At 40.3% G+C, this 24609-nt stretch overlaps 2 protein-coding genes across 3 annotated transcripts; one reads left to right on the forward strand and one right to left on the reverse strand.

Annotated features, from left to right (window-relative positions):
* Positions 1-882: 882 nt before the first annotated feature.
* On the forward strand, positions 883-14487 carry tecrb (trans-2,3-enoyl-CoA reductase b). Of its 2 annotated transcripts, XM_084073229.1 has the most exons (12): positions 883-927; positions 4791-4841; positions 8852-8903; positions 9175-9219; positions 9768-9871; positions 10413-10528; positions 10834-10939; positions 11251-11323; positions 11535-11578; positions 11859-11916; positions 12049-12137; positions 13431-14487. In XM_084073229.1, the coding sequence occupies exons 1-12, from the start codon at positions 886-888 to the stop codon at positions 13602-13604; spliced, it is 954 nt and encodes a 317-aa protein (XP_083929355.1). In that variant the 5' UTR covers positions 883-885; the 3' UTR covers positions 13605-14487. The 2 variants fall into 2 exon arrangements, with proteins under 2 accessions (XP_083929355.1, XP_083929354.1); XM_084073228.1 differs by lacking the exon at positions 883-927 and having other exon boundaries at positions 4438-4841.
* Positions 14488-15792: 1305 nt separating this feature from the next.
* On the reverse strand, positions 15793-19205 carry ndufb7 (NADH:ubiquinone oxidoreductase subunit B7). Its single transcript, XM_084076685.1, has 3 exons — positions 18951-19205; positions 16984-17152; positions 15793-15967 (listed from the first exon to the last, which is right to left on the reverse strand). The coding sequence occupies exons 1-3, from the start codon at positions 19060-19062 to the stop codon at positions 15880-15882; spliced, it is 369 nt and encodes a 122-aa protein (XP_083932811.1). The 5' UTR covers positions 19063-19205; the 3' UTR covers positions 15793-15879.
* Positions 19206-24609: the final 5404 nt, after the last annotated feature.

Here is a 24609-nt window from a genome sequence, read left to right on the forward strand (position 1 = left end):
TTTCCCAATTTTCCCAATTTGTTCTATTTTTTAACAGTACTACTATTTTGGCAAATACACTCTTATTACAAGTTTTGTTAAGTACATTATAACTCTGTTATAATGTACTTTTGACCTCTGTACTATTTTGGCTAATACACTCTTATATTGTATTGTCTTCTGACCTCGTTGTTGTGTTGTGTAGTTTGGAGGTTTAAAGAACAGTGGGTTAAATATCACTTATACCAACAACAAAGCAGCATGCTATGTAAAGTAAAAAACAAACAAACACACGAATCCTAATTCAGGTGCCCAGTCTTCCTGGTGCCCACCCACTCGTCCTAGGCTTGCGCCCAGTTACCCCGGTGCCCACTCGTCCAGGTGCCCAGTTATCTCCACCCCTAAGTGCCCACTCGTCCAGGTGCCCAGTTATCTCCACCCCTAAGTGCCCAATCGTCCAGGTGCCCACATGTACCCACTCGTCCAAGCCAAGGTGCCCAGTTGTTCCTAGTGCCCAGATGGTTTTGGTGACTGTGTTCTGTCACAAACACTATGTCAATTTCTTTCTGTGATTTTCCTGTTTTTATTTATGTATTTAATAAACATAGTGAAGAGTGAATTATCAGTCAAATCTCACATGTATGTCTCTATTGTTCTGTTGCAGGTCTACAGTTAGTTACCCGTCCCGAACACGTTTTTATAATGCTGTCAAGAGTTCATCCTTCAACGAGTCACTTATCCAAAAAGAACAGATCTACAAGCTGACAACGCGTCGCTGTCAGCTTGTAGATCTGTTCTTATTGGCAGGCTTCGCTCGACGACACGCGACATTTTGATTGGGTGAAGAACACGCGTGGTAAAGTGACCGCCCCTCCGATTGGGTACCCCAGCTGTCACTCAACGCGGATGATAGGAAGAGATCTGCCAGCCAAGATGAAGCACTACGAGGTGAGCAATGTCTGTGTAACTCTATACCGTCAATGGGGATTAATTACCCATTCCTTTCATGTTACTCCTGTCAATACGAAATAATCAGTTGTTTATTGTGCACGCGGCCATCGAAATGGTCAAATCATTTTATGAAATATGAAAAGAGAATGAGAAAAGAGTCGTGCGATAAGATAACCACCTCGCCTGTGTTGCAGGCTGGATGCTATGGTCGGTTATGGCCTTTGTATTATGATTGGAATTTTAGACAATCATATATACTGTACATACAATGGATTTTTAAGATGCACATTAAATTGTTTAAAAAATAATGTATAGGATTGTCATGTGCAGCTTTTGCTCACTACTGTATCTGTATGTGTGATGAACAATGCATCTCTGGCTAGATGCTAGAATGAACCACCCGGCCTGTGAACTCTTACCTTGTGATTGGGGGCTGAAGTTGAATCATTAGGCAATAACTTCTTGCCTAATGATTCAACTTCAACCCCACTGAACATGATGTCGCAGATTTGAACCAGTAGTTACCTTTTAAAACGTGTGATTTTTGCATTGCACAATCCCAACAGGGTGTGTTTGTGTGCGAATAGGCCATGTTGAGCAACCAATCACTTTGAAAAAAAAAAAGATGCTTCTTGGCCTGTCAGTGAGTGTGATAAACTTTCACAAAGACAAGATATGTTCACCTGTCTTCTTCTTAACCGCCCTATTCTATACTTTGGCTATTGGAAAATAGCTTGTAGATATGCTATTAATGATGTCCATCCATAGTACTGAGCTTCTTTTAACTGGAACAAATGTCACCAGACAGCATTTCAAAGAGCTGACAGAAACTGCTCCAACCAGTGGCTTGTCATTCCTTTCTACTCCGGTAGAATAGTTGTGATGGTACAGACTGTACCAGAGCACAGTCAGTAAAAATCAAACCTACAACTCGTCATTACATTACTAAACTATGAATACACATAATTCTTGTCCTCAACACATTTTAAGATCTTGTGACAGTCTTGACTAGCCTGGCTCCACCCCCTGAATCGCTAGCCGAATAATGGAGTGAAACGAAAAAATTCAGGTGGAGTGTCAGGCTATTAGTAAGTCTTTACTGTGGCTTACTGAAATTGCGATGGAAGTCTGCATTCTGTTCATTCAGACCAGTCCAGTTGTATTTTCTTAATCTATACATGTGGTGTCACCATAGAGCTGCGTGAGGCTTTCAGTGAGCCCTGCTGCTAACCCTGCAGCTCAGCTTTAACACTCACACTGACCCCAACACCTCACCATCATTTAATACAGACTACCTTTGATCCTAACTAAGGCCTCCTTTCAGATTGCAGTTTGTTCTGTCACACAATATCTGCCTCCTTAAACTTGAACCACATTCTCTACCTAGAATGTGGACACCATTGCTTTCATTTAAACATACTTTTTTTGTGTTTAGCTGATGCCCTTATCCAGAAGGGATTACAGCCATTCTGGATTAAATTTCTTAATCATCAATATTATATGCAAACAGGCAATAAAGGACTCAAGAGTCCGATACAAGATCTCCTTGGCCGTTTTCTGGGGAACTGTGTACCGTTACAGTTACAAGGACATTTCACCGGCAGGCCAAAGCACCTTACCAGGACAGGGTGTCACTGGTTGCCCAGGCAGGTCGCGGGAGGGGTCTTTATTTAGACATGAAGGGGGAGGCAGAGTGGTAATGGGTAGACCTGGCACTGCGCTTGGGGATGCCTTGAACTGGTTTGGCTGTGATCCGTGTCTTGCAAGTTATTATGTGCCTGTATACCATCCTGTATAAGCGGTGCAAGAGGGTTTTGACGCACTACAGTAAAATTGTAATTTCTAATAAAATGGCTGTTACCAACCATTTGATTACATTTATACACTCAGCATTAAATTGACACTCAGGATTTTACAGTGTACAGATAAAGGCCACACAACTACTTGACCACAATGATATGCCCTCATTTCCCCCTTAAAGGGCAAGACCACTTTGGTAGAGGTTTGGGTTGTGTAGTTACCTTGCCATGATCTAACTCCAAAGGTGGGCAAGAAATCAAAAATGATTGCTCCATTGATTAGAAATTGATAATTCAAAATATGCTCCTCATTGACTTACATTGTACGGTAAAACAGCTCTCAAAGTCACTCTTTTAGCACAAAAACGAACACAAACAAAGTTGATTCAGACAATATGAACATCACCAAACCCAGTACTGTTTTTTTTTTAAATAAAATTGTCAACTTCCTGTTGATTTTGCCATTTTTAATAAGTAGAAAACCCGGACTGGATCGGCGGATCCGGATCCAAATCTTCAAATAATAAAATCAACAGGAAGTTGACATTTTTATAAAAAAAAAAAACAGTACTGGGTTTGGTGATGCTCTATATTGCCTGAATCAACTTTGTTTGGGTTCATTTACGTGCTAAAAGAGTGACTTCGAGAGCTGTTTTACCGTACAATGTAAGTCAATGAGGCGCATATTTTGAATTATCAATTTCTAATCAATGGAGCAATTATTTTTGATTTCTTGCCCACCTTTGGAGTTACATCATGGCAAGGTAACTACACAACCCAAACCTCTACCAAAGTGGTCTTACCCTTTAAGTGGATGAATGCCATCCTTCCCTGCAGAGCTGAATGCTGGCTGGCCGTCATGCCGTCATTTTTGGAAAGACATTGGGGGGGGGATGCCCTGACTAAGCCCCTGGGAGTCTGGAGTATTATCACCCCAGTGTGGAAGGAAAGGCTCTCCCTCTGTGTGTACTCAGTAGAAATCCTCAGTGTTAATTTAACTAAGAGTGTACAAAATGGAACCAAATAGACCCAGAGTTAAATGAACAGAGGATTTTTACAGTTTATGTATTATGTGGCCTATGTATTTTTGTACTCTATAAGAGATCATAATCTTGTTAAAGCAAGCATGTCTTGGCATTAGAGACAATCATAGACAATGATAGATACGGATGATACAGGACCTAGGCTAAAGGTAGGTACAGAGAAGTAATGTAATTATATGAGGCACAAATTCACAGACTGACCAATTAGGCACATGATGTCATTACATAGGGATATATTAGGGTCGGGTCGGCTTGGTTATGCACAGCCAGCAGTAGATGTTTATATTTAGCTGAGGTGGCAAGGAAAGGGGGTCGGGTTGGGTAGTTCTATTTGTCTTAATGCTGCCTCTCTTGGTTGGAGAGTAGGGTGGCAGCAGTCTCCAGGTGTCATATAGTGGGGATGTTTTTTTGTGCAAAATCCACTTGCTCTGGAGTAAATTCCTGACAATGATCTACAAATGTCTGATTTCTGATACGATCAGATAATCTACTACAAATAATTTCCCTGCAGAATTTTGCTGTGTGCACTCGCACACACATGCTGCATGGCTCTACAGAGCAGGAGTAGGTTGGCAGTTAAATAAAGCAGAATGTTCGGAGTGAAGGAATGAGAGGCAGGGAGAGAGAGAGAAGGAGGGAGGAGGGGGGGGGGGGTGAGAGAATGACAGAAAGGAAGAAGAGGGAGGGACTGGAGAGTAGCAGGGGAGAAAGAGAGAGAGAGACAGAGAGATTTATTTCCACAGCTGAAAGCTGCCCCTCTCCTCTGGCTTTTTTAGCGTGGTTCTGGGTAAGACACTTAGAAGTAGGTAGAAGTGTAGAGCGAGGTGAGAACAGAGGGCAAAAGTGAAGGAAAGGAGGGAACAAACCTTTGAGGAGGAGGAGGAGTGTGGATATGGATGCTCTAGCGCTAGAGGCCACCGGCCCTAAGAAGGCTAACGGGGCAGCACCGCCGCCAACCCCTGCCCCGACCAAACGAAAGCCTGCTAAGAAAGCTAAAAAAGCTGTTGTTTTCTTTGAGGTGGAGATCTTGGATGCCAAGACCAAGGACAAGCTATGCTTCCTGGACAAGGTAAGAGCTGAGTTCTCTTTTATTTTCTTAAAACCTTGCTCATAAGTCATTACTAACCTCCCCTCCTTAACGTCTTCAAAGTGTTGTCCTGTCGTGTGTGATTGGTGTGTGATCATGCCCTTCCTTGTGCCTGCGCTGTGTTTGCACAATATGACAGGTGCAAGTTGGCTGGCCCTATAGTACTATTGTCTCCATGGCTGTGTGCCAGTCTTTTCTGACTCATGTATAGCTGGGGTTACAGTGTTTGCTGTCTGTCAGTCAGTGAGAGTTTATAGTACTCTACCTAAAGCTGTCTTGTAAAAGTATAGCTGCCTTGCAGATTGGATTCACAGTTTACATGCCAGTCTAGGCATGTAAACATTATCGTTTGTATAGAATAAGAAATGTCACAACCTCAACTGCTAGGTCCATTATAATCAGATTTTATATCAATCTTTTAATACATCAACGAATCAATGTGATAAAAACAAGCATTGATTATTTGTAATCGACTAAATCCATTAGTCTGATGATAATTAACCACTTTATGTTATACTTCATTGTGCAACTGTGGCACACAAAAATAGCAAACAAATCCAATGTGAAGCTCCAAAAAAACGTTCGTTTTGGTAAGAAACTTATGGCTTAAATGGCTTTACACAAGTCAAGTGCAATTAAGTTTCAAAGTTTCAAGCAACTACAGTCCAGCCACAATCCTCATCTATCATTAGAAATGTGTGTGAGAAGATTTATTCAACCAACAGAGAAATAAGTGAGGATATACAACAAACCAAGTCAGAGGATGGACACACACATGGGATGGAGGCAGCTCTTAAACATGATCTAGCCTAACCACTAGTATAGTAGTTCTAGCCAGGTTCAGTTTCCCTGCTTGTGTTCTTCCACCAGGGTGCTGTGTATCGAACAGCCTGACTTTATTATTTAGTCTACTGACCCATGTGTTAACGGTGGAAATGTATCGCTCAGATGTACAAAACCACCTCATATGTATCGAGTACATTTAATGAAGTACTTCCATACCATTGTGTAATAACAATACATTTCCATTGGTAATGTATAGGTTAAAACAGACTAGTGGAATAAAACAATTTCTAAACAGTTTTAGTCATTACTGTTTCATCAGACATGCTTAAAAAGTGTTACTGTTTTTATTAGTCAAAGTTATTTAGAGATAATTCTAGGCTGCTATACTTATAAAGATACGGTAATTAGGCTATAGTTAAATGTCATTACTAGTTCTCATTGCTATTTACTATATTAGTTGGCTTTCTTTTTTGTTTCAAGAGTGCAAGGCCTGTAGGTTTATAGAGTTGCATTAACCACGTTTACAGTGGTCTGCCCCTGCCAAGCAGGGCATTCCCAGCTTGTCAAAGCTAGCTCCTCAGGAGTGCCCCATGTATCAGGTGCCATCCTCCTGGATTACCATGGCTTTCTGCGGTGTTGTCAGCTTAGCAGAGTTTCCACGGTGATGTCATTTGCAAGATGCCGACGAGATGGAGAGAACTCCCTCAGTAAACACTTTGAGTGTTAAGTTGTAACAAATGTAAGGGTATGAACATAACATAATATTTGTTACCAAAAGAGAAAAAAACAATAAGCAGCAGAAGATTACAATACAACCAAATACAAACATTTACAGTTCTTAAGCACAGCAAGGAATACATGTTTGATTATGTTTGATCAAGCTAATTATCTGCTTCAGATAATGGTAGCTTCAGCTGGCTTTATTCTACTTTTCTTTTAACATGGGCTACTTCATTTTAATTTGCCCTAGTGCTCATGTTTAGCTAAGGTCTGGTCAATGTTTTTTTTAAACAATTATATATTAAGATTCAGTGACTATATCTTTGCCATATATTGTGCAACCAATAATGTAAATGGCATAAGCAAAAAAGTCACTTTTGGGCCTTCCTCTCTTGCTGAAGGAGACGTTTATGTACAATGTGTCTTATTTGTATGTGGGATGGGACGGAAAGATACATATTTCACATGCACAGTATTTCCAAGTGGTTTACAAGTTTTACTATGGTCTACACAGACAATGTGTAGACTTAGAACTTGGTAATTATATAATAACGTTGTCCTGCCCTGGAGAGCTGGAGAGGGGTAGGACAACGACTAAATCCTAGGTTCAGATTATTGCAACTCAAAATAAGGGAGGAAAGAGTTGAGCAGCTTGTCAGCGGAGGAAAAGGTTGCATGGTGCATGCTAAGGTTCTATAACTGTTATATGCACAATATTGTTTTGAAAGACATGGTTCCCTTTCAAAACAGATGCACATATAACGGTTAAATCCATGACAAAAGGTGTTCTTTGCAAATTAGTTTACATTCCTTTTGAAGAGCCATATGCCTACAAGATGGACCAATCACCACAGGAACGCTCAACTGACTAATATAAACAATGTATGCTACTGCAGCTGTTGTTTTAATCATCCATTTAACATGCAGTTGAATTTCATTGTTACTCAATTTATAGGAGGAGGGGGTCGCTCATTTTAGGCTGCAGTTGGCTAGATTCCATTATGGCTATCACTGTCATCTAATGGTAGAATTTCACAGGCTCATTAGCGTTCGAAATACGTAATTTAAAAAAGAACCAATTAGATGTTGGAACAAATTTCCCAGATCCATTATGAGAAATTTGTATTATGTGAAGACCTCTGCCACTCAGACCTACTGTATATATGTGTCCAGCAGCCAGAATTGGACATGGGTCTCTTGGCCCACCACAATGCACACCCACTACTTTCTGGTAATGTTTTCCTGCATAGAGCAAGCTGCACTTAAGATGGACAGCGCCAGGATGTCAGCCCAAGAGGTTAACCTGCTGGTGCTAATATAGATGATTTTCTTTAAATGCCAATGCTAAAGTAGGACCACACCCACAATTATTACAAAGCCATTCAGTGTCAAATTTAATATAATGCGATAATTAGGCAAACGTTAGTACTGTAGTGATCACACAGAGTACATTAAACAGGCTTGTACACCTTTTTCCCCACTTTTGTGGGAGCACACAGTTATCAACTAATGCATCACAGATGAAGACACTCTGAGAAAACTTGTGCCTAATTACCAGGTTTCAGATGAATCTGGGATTTCAAACATCGTAAAACCCGAGTTAGGAGGGGAACATTGGGATCCAGACAGCAATCCATGTACATAGACATTCTGCACATCATCCAGTATGTCACAAAGCTCCAGGATTGGATTTCATTTCACACAACCACTAACCTTGGGGGGCAGCCAGGAATCAAGGATTTATTCAATGAACAAAAAGTAAATGGCGACCAGCTGGAACCCAGTGATTTACAGAGTCCATTACGGAAGAGTCTCAGTGTGGCATGTGGAGTCTAAGCTGCCACTGGCCAAAAGGATCTGGCCATCTGATCAGTTAAGGGCCCATTATACTTGGTTGTGCTGTACTTGTGTCGTGTACCAAAATTAGCAGATCTACAAGCTCACACCATGTCACAGTGTGGCACATTTAAAGCTTGTGGATTGGCTATTATTGGTGCGCGACACTGGGGCACAACTAAGTATAAATCACCCTTTAAAGAACACATGGAGATGACCCAACTCAAACCGCCATCCTGAAGGGTTACACTGATCTGTGAGCCTTGCCTGTAACAGCCGTGTGTGTGTGCGTGCACGTGTGTGCTTTTGAGTCTGTGCATGGTTCTTTATTGTCATTGAGTGTTATATTTAGATGGTTTATGGAATTGCGGGTGGGCTGACACTGTCACGGGTCTTTTGGCTTTGTGTGTGCGCGCCCCTCACATACATGCATGTATGCACGCACACTTTGAAGCCATAATACTGTACCAGCTGTTGAAGTCCCCATGCTCGAGGAGAGTTGGTACTGCCAGAGCTAAATTTACAGCTAATCACAGACATGAAAGGAAAATGAGAACATTAATGTGTTGGTGCGCGCATGTGCATACGTTCATGAGTGTGTGCATGGATGTACAGTATGTGTATGGGCACTCATTGTTTCCTATTTGCAGGTCGAACCAAATGCCACCATCGGGGAGATCAAGTCCATGTTCCACAAGAGCCGTGAGTGGCATGTCTCCCATATCATTCTAAAGCCAAGTTTATACTTAGTCTCACAACGGTGTTGCTCACCGCCGGAAACATCTGATTTCCAAGTACTGGATCTTTTTAGCTTGAAAAACATTTACTTTTCAGCAAGCAACACCATCGTAGGACAAAGTATAAATTAGGCTTCAAGTTTAATAAATCACTTTCCTAATCAGAGAAAATGTACTATCAAAATGGTGATTGCATGCCCTGTACTTAAATCTGTGTTTCTATTCCTCTGCTTCAGATCCTCAGTGGTATCCGGCCAGGCAGTCCATTCGGCTTGACGCCAGTAAGCCAGCTGACATTTGGTGTTTCTTTTTCTTTTTTTTTAATAATATCCGGGGAATGAGGCAGCAATGCCTGGCGGCATGTATAAGGATGCATTTATGAACATATCTGTATCACATGGATTAAAGTTCTCAGTTATCACTCACGACTTGATTACAGTCATTTGGATTCCATAAAGGCCTGCATGTCTCCTCTCTTGGCTTGTAACTGTAACACTGCTGCTCTGCACCATGTGGCTGGTAAAGTCAGGCCCTAGATATAGATATTTTATGTGAAGATTAAAGACTATTTGTACATGTTGTCATGTTCACAAGCATCTTCCATAAAACTCAAATGGTGTCAAATATTTCTTAAAGGTTCTGTAAAGGTTAATGCCTCAATCTGCAATTTCTTCAACTGGTGTAGAACAGCAGGAACATAGGTTTCAAACAATAATACCAAACATCATAGTTTTACATATTGTGCTATTTGGGGGGCTCCTTTTATGCTATTTCACACACACAAAATACATTTTAATCTCTGGTCTCAGCATGTGTATGTTTGTTCCAGAGGGGAAATCTTTGAAGGATGATGATGTTCTCCAGCACCTCCCTGTAGGAACAACTGCAACATTCTACTTCAGAGACCTGGGAGCCCAGATCAGCTGGGTCACAGTGAGTACACACATGCACATACATACAGACATACAGGTTCAGTCATGCTCTGCAAAGTAGGTTGTAGATTGGAAGTCTTGAAAAACATCCACAGAGTTCTGTGCGTGTACGTGCACGCCTAATGTGAGAGTGAGATCATGTAGAGCTATATTGAGATCTCTCAAAGGGCAAGGTGGATTGCACAGAGAGAAGGTTTCCTCCCATCCCTGCAAATTGAATCTGGTCCGGTCCCATTCTATTACCAAGGGTCTCTGCCTTCTGATCATGATGTATGATATACCTGATTGGATCTGACAAGACTCATGGTCAATGCTGACCAGGAGAGAAACGCATTAAGTGTTGTTTAACTTGCGTGATTACGCTAACGTAGGATCTGTACTGTATATAAAAGCAGTGATTTACAACAAAAGAAATGTTCTCTCATCTACTCTCATATTATGTTTATTTAGTCACACACAACATGCTACACATGTAGTGTATGTTATCTTCATTAGTAAGCACTGTCCAGCTTTAGCCATCCTCCTTCAACCCTTTTTCTCAGGTATTCCTGACGGAGTATGCTGGTCCTCTGCTCATCTATCTGATGTTCTACTTCCGGGTGCCCTTCATCTACGCAACTAAACATGATTTCACCACCAGTAAACACTGGGTTGTACAGTGAGTCCACATCAACGACACACAATAACTCATAATTACACACTAAGCAAAATAGTTTGCTGGAATTGCATAACTGAAACGGCAATATTCTTTGTGTTTTGAGTTTTTAATTTCATTTCATGCCAGTGATGGTATTCCTTCTGTTGTACCTTTACTTACTCAGTTTATTCAGATGCCAATGTATCCCCCCTTGGGCGTAAAGATCTTATAATGTCTGATATGATTTTGTCTCGTCAAAGCATTCTGGCCAATAAGCCCACTGCAATAGGGATAATATACTGTATGTCTCTGCTTTTTTCACCCAGCCTGGCTTGTATGTGTCACTCCTTCCACTACGTAAAGAGACTGCTGGAGACCCTATTTGTTCATCGCTTTTCACACGGAACCATGCCATTGCGCAACATTTTCAAGGTGAGACAAGCAAAGAATCAGCCATCGGTAGTGTTAAATACACCTTGGTGAAATGAAAAGCTAGCATAAAGCCTCACTGATGCTGAGCGCGGGGGGAGCAGTTGGGGGTTAAGTGTCTTGCTCAGGGACAGTCACAGTTTTTCCAACACTACTATCTAGTTTTGCAGCAGTGATGGGACAGCCAATGGGTAAAGTCTATGTAGAACTATAAATCACTCCCTACACCTTCAACACCAACAACATAGCAACAGTGACAATGTGACACAGAAGCATAAATTCAGCCTTAACAACTTGAGTCTCTGCTCTTTCAGAACTGTACCTATTACTGGGGCTTTGCTGCATGGATGGCCTACTATATCAATCACCCACTCTACACACCACCCAGTGAGTGCGCGCGCGCACACACACACACACACACACACACACACACACACACACACACACACACACACACACACACACACACACACACACACACACACACACACACACACACACACACACACACACACACACACAAACACACACACACTCTCCTGTTATACTGTATGTTGCTTATAGTATACCATGTTAAGCGTTCTTGTCTTTGTTGCAGTCTATGGTGAGCAACAAGTGAGACTGGCCCTCACCGTATTTCTGGTAAGAGACTTCTACTCTACATATGTCAATAGCTTTATCTCACCATGTTTGGTTTTGATTGTGTATTTTATATTATTGTTAGTATGCAATGTTAACATTTTACATGCTGTGTTTGACCCTTTTTTTGTGTACTTAAGAAAAGACAAGTTCTATTCTATTCTGGTCCAGAATACTGGTGTGTCGATTACCTGTGTTGGAAACAATTTACATTTTCTGCTCAGTAATTACCTCACTGTCCGATTTCCAACAATCGGTGACGCTGCCTTTGATTAATCCCCAGTTCTGTCAGATCGGTAACTTCTCCATCCACATCGCTCTACGGAACCTCCGCCCTCCAGGTACGCTGTAGAAGGCATTTCAAGTACACTGTAGTAACCTAAAACAATGGTTAAACCTGTTGTTTGTACTTGATTTTTTCCAAGTCCACTGCTTCTTTATTTTTATTCTATTTTTGTAATTTCCTTACCTAGGCTCTAAGACAAGGAAGATACCCTACCCAACTAAGAACCCCTTCACCTGGATCTTCTTGCTGGTCTCCTGTCCCAACTACACATACGAGGTAAAGTATAAAATAGGGTCAAAGTGGTTGAAATGATTTTAATGCCATATTAACTCATTTGGCTGGGGACCCCCTGGAACCCCCTCAAGGACCCATAGGGGTCCCCGTTCCCTACTTTGAGAACCACTGGTGTAAGGAGCCTTGGATCCAATAGAGCAGAGCCTACTTTACCAACATTTAAATCACTTAAAGGGATATTTCACTTTCAAAAAAACTTTGGGTCATTTTATGGTCTACTCAGGCTTTTGTGAGCCTCCCAGATCGTTTTTAAGTTGCTTGATTTAGTATTTAGATATTTGATAATCATTTTATCAGACACGCCCCATTCCTATACAAACCCATTATAACTTCAAACTCCATTTTTAACATGTTAGATTCATCAAAAACACCCGTCCTTGGTTCACCCTGCCCTCCTAATGCGTGAGGGGGACGTGTTTTTTCGATTACTTTTTTCATTTATTTTATTTAATTTTTTTATTGTATTTAACTTTTTTCATTTTTCAAAAAAAATATTTAAAAAAAATGAAAAAAGTAATCGAAAAAACACGGCCCCCTCGCGTATTAGGAGGGCAGGGCGAGTCACCAGAACCAAGGACGGGTGTTTTTCATGAATCTAACATGTTAAAAATGGAGTTTGAAGTTATAATGGGTTTGTATAGGAAGGGGGCATCACGTGTCTGATAAAATGAATATCAAATATCTAAATACTGAATCAAGCAACTTAAAAACGGTCTGGGGGGTTCACAAAAGCCTGAGTAGACCATAAAATGACCAAAAGTTTTTTTGAAAGTGAAATATCCCTTTAAGCCTCATTTTATACCTTGAAAAACTGTCACATTTTTTTTTAAATAGCAGAAATTGCTGTAAAACCGTTTTTTTTTTGATAATACTGCAAATGTAATACATGTGTTAAATCAGAGTGATCTAACACCAGTTGAGGTAGACATTCATGCCAAGAAGTGAAAGTGACCATAGTTGTAAAAGTTTTGAATACAGGCATGCATATATGATCCACATTTAACAATTTGTCTGGGCTTGTATACCCCATGTCTGGTTCCTCATGATGAAGCTTTATCATTACACCCCCAAGGACAATGGCAACCCTTAGTAAACATTGTAAACGTGGTGCTACTGCCTTCTGGTGGTACAATTCTGTTTCCAATTATGCCTAAATCTCCTAAATAATAAAACTTCATTTTTTAACACGTAATAAAAACAAAAACTGTTTTTATTGTGACTTAAACTGTGACTTTTCAGAGTTACAATACAATTGTGTCTTGTCTGCTCCTGTAGCTGGGGTCCTGGTTCGGCTTCACAGTGATGACCCAGTGTCTGCCGGTGGGATTCTTCTTCCTGGTGGGCTTCATCCAGATGACGGTGTGGGCCAAGGGGAAGCATCGCAGCTACCTCAAGGAGTTCCGCGACTACCCACCTCTGCGCTCACCCATCCTGCCCTTCGTTTTATAGATGACCCTCCCTCCCCCCTAACCTTCTTTGTAGGAGCAAGTACCCCTCCACCATGGAGCTACATGGTGGAGAGGTTCTCCCATTGTGTACACTGGAGCTGATTACCATGACGTGGAAAGGATTGAAGTCATTTCCGCTTTTGCTTTTTGTTCTGTAGCACATTTGATACCCTTCCATTTCCCAGCCGGAGCCCCTTACACTCTTGTAGTAGAGGGATTTCATGTAGAACACTATGCCTTTCCCCGAACTGTCAATTGGCAAACCACCCATTCAGACTGGAAATTGTGACTTTTGTGTGACTTGCAGTGGGGTTCTTCTTCCTCCCAGCTTGATTGTGATCTTGATCAACAGACACAAAGTAAGCAAATGTGAGAGAGATGTCTTAACAACTCAGACCTCATCACAAGTATTGTGCTCTTTTTTTGTTTTTTATTCACATTTTCTTAAGTATCCCATGTCACCACTGACCCCTGCTGGTTGGTCTTGGGAAGAACATTGTGGTCTTTAGGGAAGGTTCTTTATCTTCAACTTAAGTTCACTGTCACAAGTGTACTAGTGTAAAAGAGAACTTATTTTACGTACATAAGAATAGAGAAATAAATTAAGTAAAAAGTCAGATAACAGGAAAACAATATCAGATATCAAGTGTGTGTTAAACTATTGGACAGAATATCGCAGTCTCTTTTGCAAGTAAGGGACATCTCTTAGCAGTATCTGTTGAAGAATGGTTGTTCAATAAATAAATAAAGCAGCTTAGTGTCAAACTTGCCCATGAATCAAAATGTGGAAATCTGACAACCTTTGGGGCTGTGCTTTCTGTTGGAACTTTAATTTTGTTGTGTTTGAGGTAATTTATTAAAATAAAAATAAACTAACCAAATGATATTGTGGTCTAAATTATGACTTCGGACTCACTTGTTTAAGGGGTTTTTCCCACTTCCAGGTCTCAAGCATGTGACTTTTGTGCCTAATTACCAATTAGGCAGAAGGTAATACTATACTATTTTATGACACTTTCACTTTTTGGTTTGGTTGAAGTCCAAACCTTAAAAAAGGACAGTAGCCAAACACTGTTACCGTCTACTACGCACTGCACTTTCATCCGGAATACCTTCTCTTCAGTGCACTGTACAAATTAGCAACTTACTTACAGTTAACCATATTACATTACATTACAGTCATTTAGCAGACGCTTTTATCCAAAGCGACTTACAATAAGTGCATTCAACATAGGTAGGGAACGAAACTACTAATCACCAGAAGTCTTAAGTGCATTTCCCGTAAAAACAAGCAACCAAGAGTATACCTAGCGCTAAGGTGCAAGTGCCACATTCAACCTCTTTGTTGTGGATTGTCCGATTCAGTTGGAGGCAATGAGCCCTTCAGGTACTTGCCAACCAGCTTTCAACAGGCAAGCCAATTCAACAAAATTGCCTATCCATCATTCCAGAGGATTGAGTTTGTATTTATCCTCCTATAATTTGACAAACCTCTGTAGTGCATGGTGTCCGATTCAGTCGGAGGCAATGAGCCCTTCAGGTACTTGCGAACCAGCTTTCAACAGGAAAGCCAATTCAACAAAATTGCCTATCCATTCCAGAGGATTGAGTTTGTATTTATTTATCCTCCTATAATTTGACAAACCTCTGTAGTGCATGGTGTTGTCATGGTAAGGCCAAAATTGTTCTGCCCAGTTCTCCTCAGTGGCTGGAGCAATTGATCTGAATTTGCACACAGCCATTGACCCTTATCATCTGCACCTAACAGCGAAGCCTGTTTTTCAAATACACGAAATCTCAGCTGTTTGTTAGCGTTTTTGTGTTCGCTGGCTCCGGGTTGCCAGATCATGTGCGCATATCCCCCATGGGTATGGTCTAGTTTTATTAATGGTTAAAAACTGAAGAAAAAAATATGACCACACTGCGCAGGAGAAATAATCAAGGTGTAAAGTTATTTTACTCACTACAACTTGAACTGACTATGTTGATCTATTCTCATGAGTTCAACAGTTCCGTTGGGGCACTCTTTTGCTGCATGCTATTGCTAATTATATATTTATCAAATAATACTATTTTACAATCATACCTGTATGTACTATAACTTAATATTTTCCTACACTGTAATTTACTGTAGAGGAATGACGTCAGTATGACCAGATGTCATTTTTAACTGTAATAATAACTTGGAATGGGTTGAGCTGAAACAGCATAGTTTATTTTGGACAGCAACAGGTATATACAGAGTGAAGAAGAATAAGGGCCAGTTGTCAGCAAAATCACGCCGCCTCAGCCTGGGCCGCGAGTCTCTTCTTCCTCAGCTGGAGCCTTCGTTCCCTCTCATACTCCTTCATACGCATCACATAGCTGTGAACCATAAGAGAGATGCAGTTATATCACAGCTGTGAACATGAGAGATGCACAAAATACATCACGATATGAAATGCCTCACCTGGGCATTTACATAATTTACAAATTTGGCATTTTGCTTCCACATTCCGAGACAGCGGTTCAATGCATTGTCTATGGATTGGAGAGGAGTGACTTTTGCTTATCCCAACATGGCAGGAGGCGGAGCCTGCAAGCCAAAGTCAACTTTGCCGCTGCCGCTGTGTGAAACAGAGCGGCAGCCAACCAGAAACCCACTGCGGTCAGAAGTAGGCGTACACAACACTGATCATCATTTGAGATAGACAGAAACAGACAACTGTGTGTATGTACGTACTGAATATTGATAACATTCAGCGAAAGTCCGCCACAGCAGTGCGGACATTTACTCGCCACTGCTGGTGTGAATTCCGTGTAAGAATGGGTGGAGAAGAAACTCCTCATTTAGGCCATGAATATTCCCCATTTTAACACTGATGAAAGTTTGGCACTGAAATGTTACACATGCTGGATTAATTGTTTTTACTGTGAAAAGGCAATTAGGCATATGTATTGTGTGTAACCTGTGTTCTTCATCGTTGTTATTTTTTGGGTGGAACACACCTTGAGCACAACGGATATGAATAATCTTGAACTATCCAGCCACTAGTGCCACATTTGGCAGGTCTAATTGTTCTGTTTTTTCCCCGGTTTAATTTGTTTAACAGAACAATGAGAAACAAAATGGAAATGAGGCTTGACATTATTTGCTTACTTCTATATGGGCTATTGCATTCGCCCTAGTAGTCCTATTTAAAGTAATAGAGGCCTTTTCAAAAACTTTTTCATAAAGGTTTCTTAGGATTAGCTGGAAAATGTAACCATCAAGTGTGTTATAAACCATTTTATACCCCTGAGGTACCCAGTGCATTCGGCTGGCAACTATTTCCACCCAGCTGGACATTGTATAGACTTGTGGAAGACGCTGTGTGCAGTGTGGACTCCAGCACACTTACTCCTGATTCTGGCAGTAGTCCCAGTCGTGTCGCTCATGCTTGCAGGCCAGGAAGTTGGGCCAGTTGTCCCTCTTACACTTCATGAGCTTGAGAAGATGGTGGGCGCAGTAGTCCCTCTGCTCCACTGGTAGCTGGGCCAAGTTCATCTGCTCCTGGGTTGCTACCATTTCTGATTAAAGGGACAGAACTTTGTATTTTATTTTTTGTCTCAATCAACAATTGCTGATCTAATCTTTGCATTTGTGTCTGTTGTAATTAGCTGCTTGTGGACCCTACCTTCATTGCACCCTGTCTACAAACATGATTAAATTGTTAAATTTAAAGACTAGTATACTACTAGTACTAGACTCTCAAGGTCATAGTATTCTCACTCCATGATCATGTGTAAGTGTAACCCGGGAATCGAACCCGGTTCTCCCGTGTGGAAAGCCAACATTTTAACCACTAGCCTGAAGGTTCAAGGTCTGTATTAATGTCCCATGAGGGCAATTAGGTTTACAGCAAGAGGTAGTGGTTTAAAACATACAAACAGTACAGGACAACAACAGACATGAAACACCATAGCATAAACAGAAACCTGGGCGCATCTAGTGCAAGTATAGAATAGAAAATAAAAATATAAAAATAAAAGGCTACATTCAGAAAAAAAGTGCTAGGATATAAAGTGCCGGCATAAAGTGCTTGTTCTTTCAACATCGTCATCATCAGCAACATATCATCATCATTTACCTGCTACTGGCAGCGTTGACTGCACGAATCGAGGCAGGGACAAAGGAGTGCTTATATCTGTTATTAGTGACACCAGGGGCAGCCATAAAGGGGAATACCCCCTTAATGGGGGAGATTCTAGGCTTTAGCTCATCAGGCAGAGGCTCTGAGCCACTACTGCTACACTCAACCCCCTTTTGCCCCTGCCCGGCCCAAGAGTTCAAAATTGTAATCCCTATCCCAGTGGATCAGATTTGGATTTGGGGTAGTTCAAAACCAAAGAACAGGATTGGGATCACTTTGAAATCTGATCTGTGATCATACAGTAGCATTTCCTCAGCAAACATTATGTCAATAGGAATTGATAAATAATAATAATTTGATCAATCAAATAATATCTTAACACCAAAAATCTAAATATGATCCACTCGAACAGGGATTAAATTTGAGATAATCTATTATCTCGGCCATGGCATGGCGTAATAGATAAAGTCAAGGTAATAACTAAAAGCAACTTTTAATACCATTAATTGAGGTGACATAATCATCAATTTGGCAGAGAAGAAATGGTCATAATGCACTAGCTAGTCAATTAGTTTAACAATCTAGCAATGTGTGACTGAGGTAACTGTAGCAAGTAGCAACCCAGGGGTTGACACTTGGGTCTCAGAGGCACTTGCCCGTCGGGCGATTGCAGTTCATGTTCTACTTGCCCAAAGGTCATAAAATGATAGGTAAAATTGCGCTAGTAGAACAAATGAATGCTATAAATCCAATCGATAACTGCCGAGTGGTGACACGTGACAGTCACTTTGAAAAAACAAAATGAATGCAACTGCTAGTTGTAAAAAGGTAGCACTGTTCTTCATGAATAGACAATATTTAATGAAGATGGAAATGCACTTGCCCGTTGGGAAACCTGAAAGCAATCTCCCGAACGTTTCATGTACTTGCCACGGGCAGTCGGGCAACCGTAGTGTCTGTCTGGTTGATTGAATATTTTATTAGAAGTTTGCGGAAAAAAACACAGGAAAGTACAGTTCAATACAAGGTCTGCTAAGAGGATTTTAAACCCAAGAAAGCCTATGGCTTGTTTCCATTGGGGTCCTTTGTACTCAATTCATAGAAAGTCTGTCAAGTGTCAACCCCTGCAACCGTTTGAATGATGAATTCGGCATGGTTGGTTAATGACACGATAATAAACACAGTGAACATAGTTGATGATGACATGCAGAGAATAACCAGCTAGTAGAACAAACCTCGCTCAGTCCTGTCGGGGAGACCGACCTGAGGGCCAAACTCATACTTCTGCTTAGGGTTTGGCTCAGTGTCCGTCTCGGTGATATACCGTTTAACGAGATGAGCCCCCATTTGGACAACGGTTGCGATACACTACAAACTCAAATTAATAAGTTATGTTTGCGTTATGCCGCCTTTAATCAAGTAGTTTAAGGGTAATTATGTTATCTGCCATTCGGTCACCTCCACAGGCTCCCTTCAACTACTTCCGTTCCTGAACGGAAATAAACAAGACGGACAAGTATTAGAGTGAAACACTTCCCCGTTTCAACTGCAATTAATACAATGGTTCCGATGGCTGGAAAGACTGAAGTGATTGATCTCTTGTCTTTATGCCTTGACGTGTTATTAATAATTATAATAACAATAATAAGAATAACTTGTTATTATTGTTGCATTTGTTACAGTATTTCTTGAGGTAACTGAAACATGACTGTCATATATTATGTATGACAGATGTTAAATGAAAAGTGCCCGAATCGCTCCCAAACTTTTTCTACCCCCCCTAAGTGGGGGTCTAGTGTGTGTGCTTTTTGAATCCATACCAGCAGTGGTGGAAAAAGTAATAACATTTTTTACTTATTAAGTATCAATACTGCAATGTAGAAATACTCTGTAAGTGCGGAATTCAACATTTACCAGTACAAAAGTATTCGTATTAAAATATACGTAAGTACTGAAAGTAATTAAGTACTCATTTTGCAGAATGTCCCATTTCACAAGTTTCCAAAATGTATGAAAATGCTTTGAAAATAGCCAATCTACAAGCTCACAACAACGCAACGCTTTTCTACTCGTTGTGAGCTTGTAGATCGGCTATTTTCATAGGGCTGAAATGGTTAATGTATGTTTTGTAATAATAATAAACATTTACAAAGTAACTAGTAACTAATGTTTTCAAATAATTGTAGTGGAGTAAAAGTACAATATTTGCCTCTGAGATGTAGTGGAGTAGAAGTAAAAGTTTTGGAAATTGGAAATACTCAAGTAAAGCACAAACACCTCAAAATGTAAGTACGTACAGTACTTGAGTAAATGTACTTAGTTACTTTACACCACTGCATCCTCCACACAGCAGTAGATGATTTAGTGCTGATTAGTCTGGGGATCAATTCACTCTGCAGGGTGAAGAGCCGGTTGGAAAACGGAAACGGAAATGATACGTCCACGTACGTGTTCAACACACCGGATCCAGTAGGCGGGGCTCTAGACCGGATGTGAATATGGGTTTAAATTGGACGCAGGCGCACCTCCTCTGGTTCCAACAGTTACTTTGTTTGCAACTTGCCACGCTGCTCCCTCTGTGAAAGGTAAAACTGATGTTTGATTTATATCAACATGACACGTTTTTATCCACCGATATTTAACACCATTATTATTTAAGCATTCGAGGTGTTCTAGGACTGAAGTATTATGACACCAAAATGGACATAAATACGAAATATTGTGTTTTACAACCGAGGGAGAAAAATACATCAAACTAGTCATTTTATCGAGTCTGACTTTTACCTCATAGATATGCAAATAAGTCAAAAGTGATAAAATACTAAGGCTATTGCATCAAACAAACATTTGTTCCAAATGATCACAACTAAATTGTCACCCAAAGTTTAAACCTGGCTTAAACCACACTCACTGTGTGGGGGTTTGTAGATCTAACCCTGCCATACATAACATTCAGGTAGATTTATAATCTATTTAGGATCTTGGGTCAATTTTGGTCAGGGATTTTATTTATGGTGATCGAGTCTTGTTGGTAGTTTTAAACGGCTCGTAAATCCCCATAAATGAACCCAATCCAACACATAAAGCGTTTAAACCCAAAGCCACGGATGTTACCCGTCCATGCGGGTCAGGTTTGTTCCGTAATATTACTTAACGTTGAATAAAGACGCGTGTATGTGTCTGAACGCTGTTCTATTTCCACATTCACTTGGAATGTAATACCTGCGGTCACCTGCACTTTCCCAAATAGTGTGATTTTCTGTGTTTTAAGGCTCGTGCGTCTACATGTCTGTATACATTGTAAATATAAAGTGACTATCTTAAAGCCATAGATGTTATCCGTACATGTTCTCTTGATGTTCAGTATAGTTTAATAAAGAAGTGTTTAATCCCGTCTGTGGATGCACGTCATTGTATTTCCTGGATTACATGGGGTGTAATACCGGCATTTACCTGCTGCATCAGTGCCACTTCCACCCATTGAATGAAATGTGTACATACATAGCTCCAATCGGAACCTCTCCCTCCGCTGTATAGCTCCGAGATGAGGTTTCACGTTTGTGGGTGCCGTTTGAGCAGGACATTTTCGAATATTGTCCACTTTACATGTTGTTGTTTTTTACCCCTTTCTGCACATCCTATCCAAAAAGTAAAGGTTTTCTAAAATGCTCTCAGATGTTTTAATTTCTAGCGCGCAATAAAATCTATCCAACGAGTTGAAAAAAGTGTTTAAATAGCTTCTCTCCTAAATGTTTTTAAGACATACCCGGAAGTTGCGCCCGCAGAGGCTACATTGCTGATTCCCCTACTGGTGAAATGTTGAATTGCACCTTCCTAATGCATAATATTATGGAACCGGCCGAGGAGAGAAGCTATTTAAACGCTTTTTTTCAACTCGTTGGATAGATTTTATTGTGCGCTAGAAGTTAAAACATCTGAGAGCATTTCAGAAAACCTTTACTTTTTGGATAAGATGTGCAGAAAGGGGTAAGAAACATGTAAAGTGGAAAATATTCGAAAATGTCCTGCTCAAACGGCACAGGGCCACGTAGGACCTCACCTCGGAGCTACATTGCGGAGGGAGAGGTTCTAAATGGGGCTAATATATACAGTGATATTCTGACAGACCAGATTGCAACATTTATTAATTGAATAATACGGAATATTACTGAACACAAAGGGTCCGTATGGTGGGATAACATCTGTAGCTTTGGGATAAACACTTTGTATATAGTAATATACATTTATCAAGATGTTTGAGACTTTAACATGGAATTAACTACACACACTATTTTTTGGAGTGTTCAAGAATGTAATAGATAGGATCATAATTAGCCCTGGTCCAGAGCGTTAGTGAGTTCTCTCTAACGCTCTGCCAGGCGCTCGGCTCTGCTTATCCACCTGTTTCCTAGGCTTTTCACTGTGTTCCACTTCCTGTCTTTTGATCCAATGAAATCCAATGAAACCGGTCAGATGACTAATGATATCCAATGAAATCCGACAGGAAGTGGAAAACACACAGCCAAGAAACAGGTGAATAGACGAGGAATTCCACTTCCCTGCTAGGGCTCCAACTTTAGTAAAAAATAAACAAAACCACTTCACTACTCACCAAAACAAAGACTGTTTTGTGTTGTTGAAAGTCTATTCTCGGAGGTGGGAAGCCTCTCGGCACCCCACCTTCTCTGTAAAATACACTTTTTGACCAGAAAAGAAAATATTTCACCTGAAGGCAAAATCTGGTCAATAGAAAAAAAATCCATTGACCAGATCTGTAGAGGGTGCAGTGGAGCAACCAAAAACATTATTTTCTTCCAGTGAAATACTTTCTTTTCTGGCCAAAAAGTGTATTTTACAGAGAAGGTGGGGTGCTGAGAGGCTTCCCACCTCAGAGAATAGACTTTAAACAACATAAAACAACCTCTGTTTTGGAGAGTAGTGAAGTCGTTTTGTTTATTTGTACTACAGTTGGAGCGCGGGCAGGGCAGTGGAATTCCTTGTCTATAAGCAGAGCAGAGCGCCTGGCAGAGCGTTAGAGAAAAATCACTGACGCTTTGGACCAGGGCTAGATCATAATAAAACCTTATTTGTACAGCACCTTTCACATTTCATACTTTTCATAAAATATCTAGAACAAAACAAATGTAAAAGCCTATTAGGAGAGATAACAGTGCTACATTGTAACAGGAGATTAAAAACTCTATTTACTCTTTAGATTAATCTAAAATAAATATCGATATCAAAACCGATAACGATAATGATGAGTCTTGATCCAAGGCTAAGAGGAAAACTAATATTGTCTCCATCGGGAGGAAACCTCATTATGTCCAAAACCTTTTCAGGATTCAAAAATGGCAAAAGTAGCAGATCTACAAGCTCAAAACGTATCGCTTTGCGCCACGTTTCAAGCTTGTAGATCTTCTACTGTTGATGCTTTATGCGACGCTGTAGTATAGATCAAGTAGGACGAGAGATTTCTGCCCGACAGTTTCGAACACTAGCCTAAAAAACTTAAAGGTAGGGTAAGTGATTTACTTTGGTTAAAATAAGTGTTAAATAGCTCTATATTGTGATAGTACTCATTGCTATAGAGTGTTTGTTCAGTAAAATGAGTCTTCATGTCTCTCCAGCTCTTTATTAAACAGAACATGCATTTTCAGTGCCCTCTCCTGATTGGCTTAAATGTTGTCACCTACCTGAACATGTACTATATTCTGTTTATTAAAGAGCTGGAGAGACCCCTGTGACCAAACAAACGCTCTGTAGCAATGATTACTATCAGAATATAATACTTTAACCTTTTAACAAAAAAAAACAAAAAATACCAAAAATATAACTTACCCTACCTTTAAGGAGTATATAATGTCTTTTGTTTGGTTCTTTTTTTTTTTACAATCTTAATATTATATTCTACAATATATTAATTGTAATATTGGTGTATATCTGTGTCTTGCAGGTTAATCATGTGGTGACCTTCTGCAGAGTGGACTAAATCTACTTCATACAGTGAGTTAAAAACGCTAAGTCATGGCTTCTAGCTATGACTCAGCGTTTGACTTGCTGTATGAGTTCTTCAGTGAAGGTCCTGGATGGATGGAGTCATCAGGAGATAGCTGGTAATAGAGTGTCTGTAACTCAGGACAAGGGGCAGGAAGATGGAACTTCGACACAGCAACGGGCCCTGAGAGCTGAAACGTATAACGGTGCCAACGAACGTTCTCCGTTGGAGATACAAGGCGTACGGTGCTCGGGACGTGGTGCCATACAACCTACGCGGCTCTATTAATACCAGCTATCTTCAACCGAGCGGCAGGAGACGCCACACGGTACGTACCTGGATCACACCTGGCCAGCAGTGGTGGAAAGTAACTAGGTGCATTTACTTGAGTACTGTATAAAGTACAATTTCAAGGGATTTGTACTTTACTTGAGTATTTCCAAATTTCAATACTTTAACTTTTACTCCACTACATCTCGGATCCAAATATTGTACTTTTTACTTCACTACATTTATTTGAAAACTTTAGTTACTAGTTACTTTGTAGATTTTGATTATAATTACAAAAAATGTATTAACCACTTCAGCCCTATATACATTTCGGCCATTTTAAAATAGACGATCTACAAGCTCACAATGCGTTGCGATGCGACGCATTGTGAGCTTGTAGATCTGATATTTTCAAAAGATTTTAATATATTATGAAAACTTGTGAAAGGGGATATTCTACATAATGAGTACTTTTATTTTTTGGTACTTTAAGTACATTTTGATACCAGTACCTTTGTACTTTTACTCAAGTGAATTTTGAATTCCGGACTTTTACTTGTAACAGAGTATTTCTACATGGCAGTAGTGATACTTTTACTTAAGTAAAAACAAATCAGTATTTTTTC

The sequence above is a fragment of the Gymnoscopelus microlampas genome, assembly GCF_963454915.1.
Source record: "Gymnoscopelus microlampas genome assembly, chromosome: 2".
Taxonomy (NCBI): Eukaryota; Metazoa; Chordata; class Actinopteri; order Myctophiformes; family Myctophidae; genus Gymnoscopelus; species Gymnoscopelus microlampas.

Bases quoted from the DNA above. Each gene is read 5' to 3' on its own strand.
- tecrb (XM_084073228.1), top strand. From the start codon at position 4,665: ATGGATGCTCTAGCGCTAGAGGCCACCGGCCCTAAGAAGGCTAACGGG. The intron at 11,324-11,534 runs GTGAGTGCGCGC...TCTTTGTTGCAG, and splicing joins CCCACTCTACACACCACCCA to TCTATGGTGAGCAACAAGTG. The intron at 11,579-11,858 runs GTAAGAGACTTC...ATTAATCCCCAG, and splicing joins TGGCCCTCACCGTATTTCTG to TTCTGTCAGATCGGTAACTT.
- ndufb7 (XM_084076685.1), bottom strand. From the start codon at position 19,062: ATGGGGGCTCATCTCGTTAAACGGTATATCACCGAGACGGACACTGAG. The intron at 17,153-18,950 runs GTTTGTTCTACT...CCCTTTAATCAG, and splicing joins CCCCGACAGGACTGAGCGAG to AAATGGTAGCAACCCAGGAG. The intron at 15,968-16,983 runs GTAAGTGTGCTG...TATGGTTCACAG, and splicing joins GACTACTGCCAGAATCAGGA to CTATGTGATGCGTATGAAGG.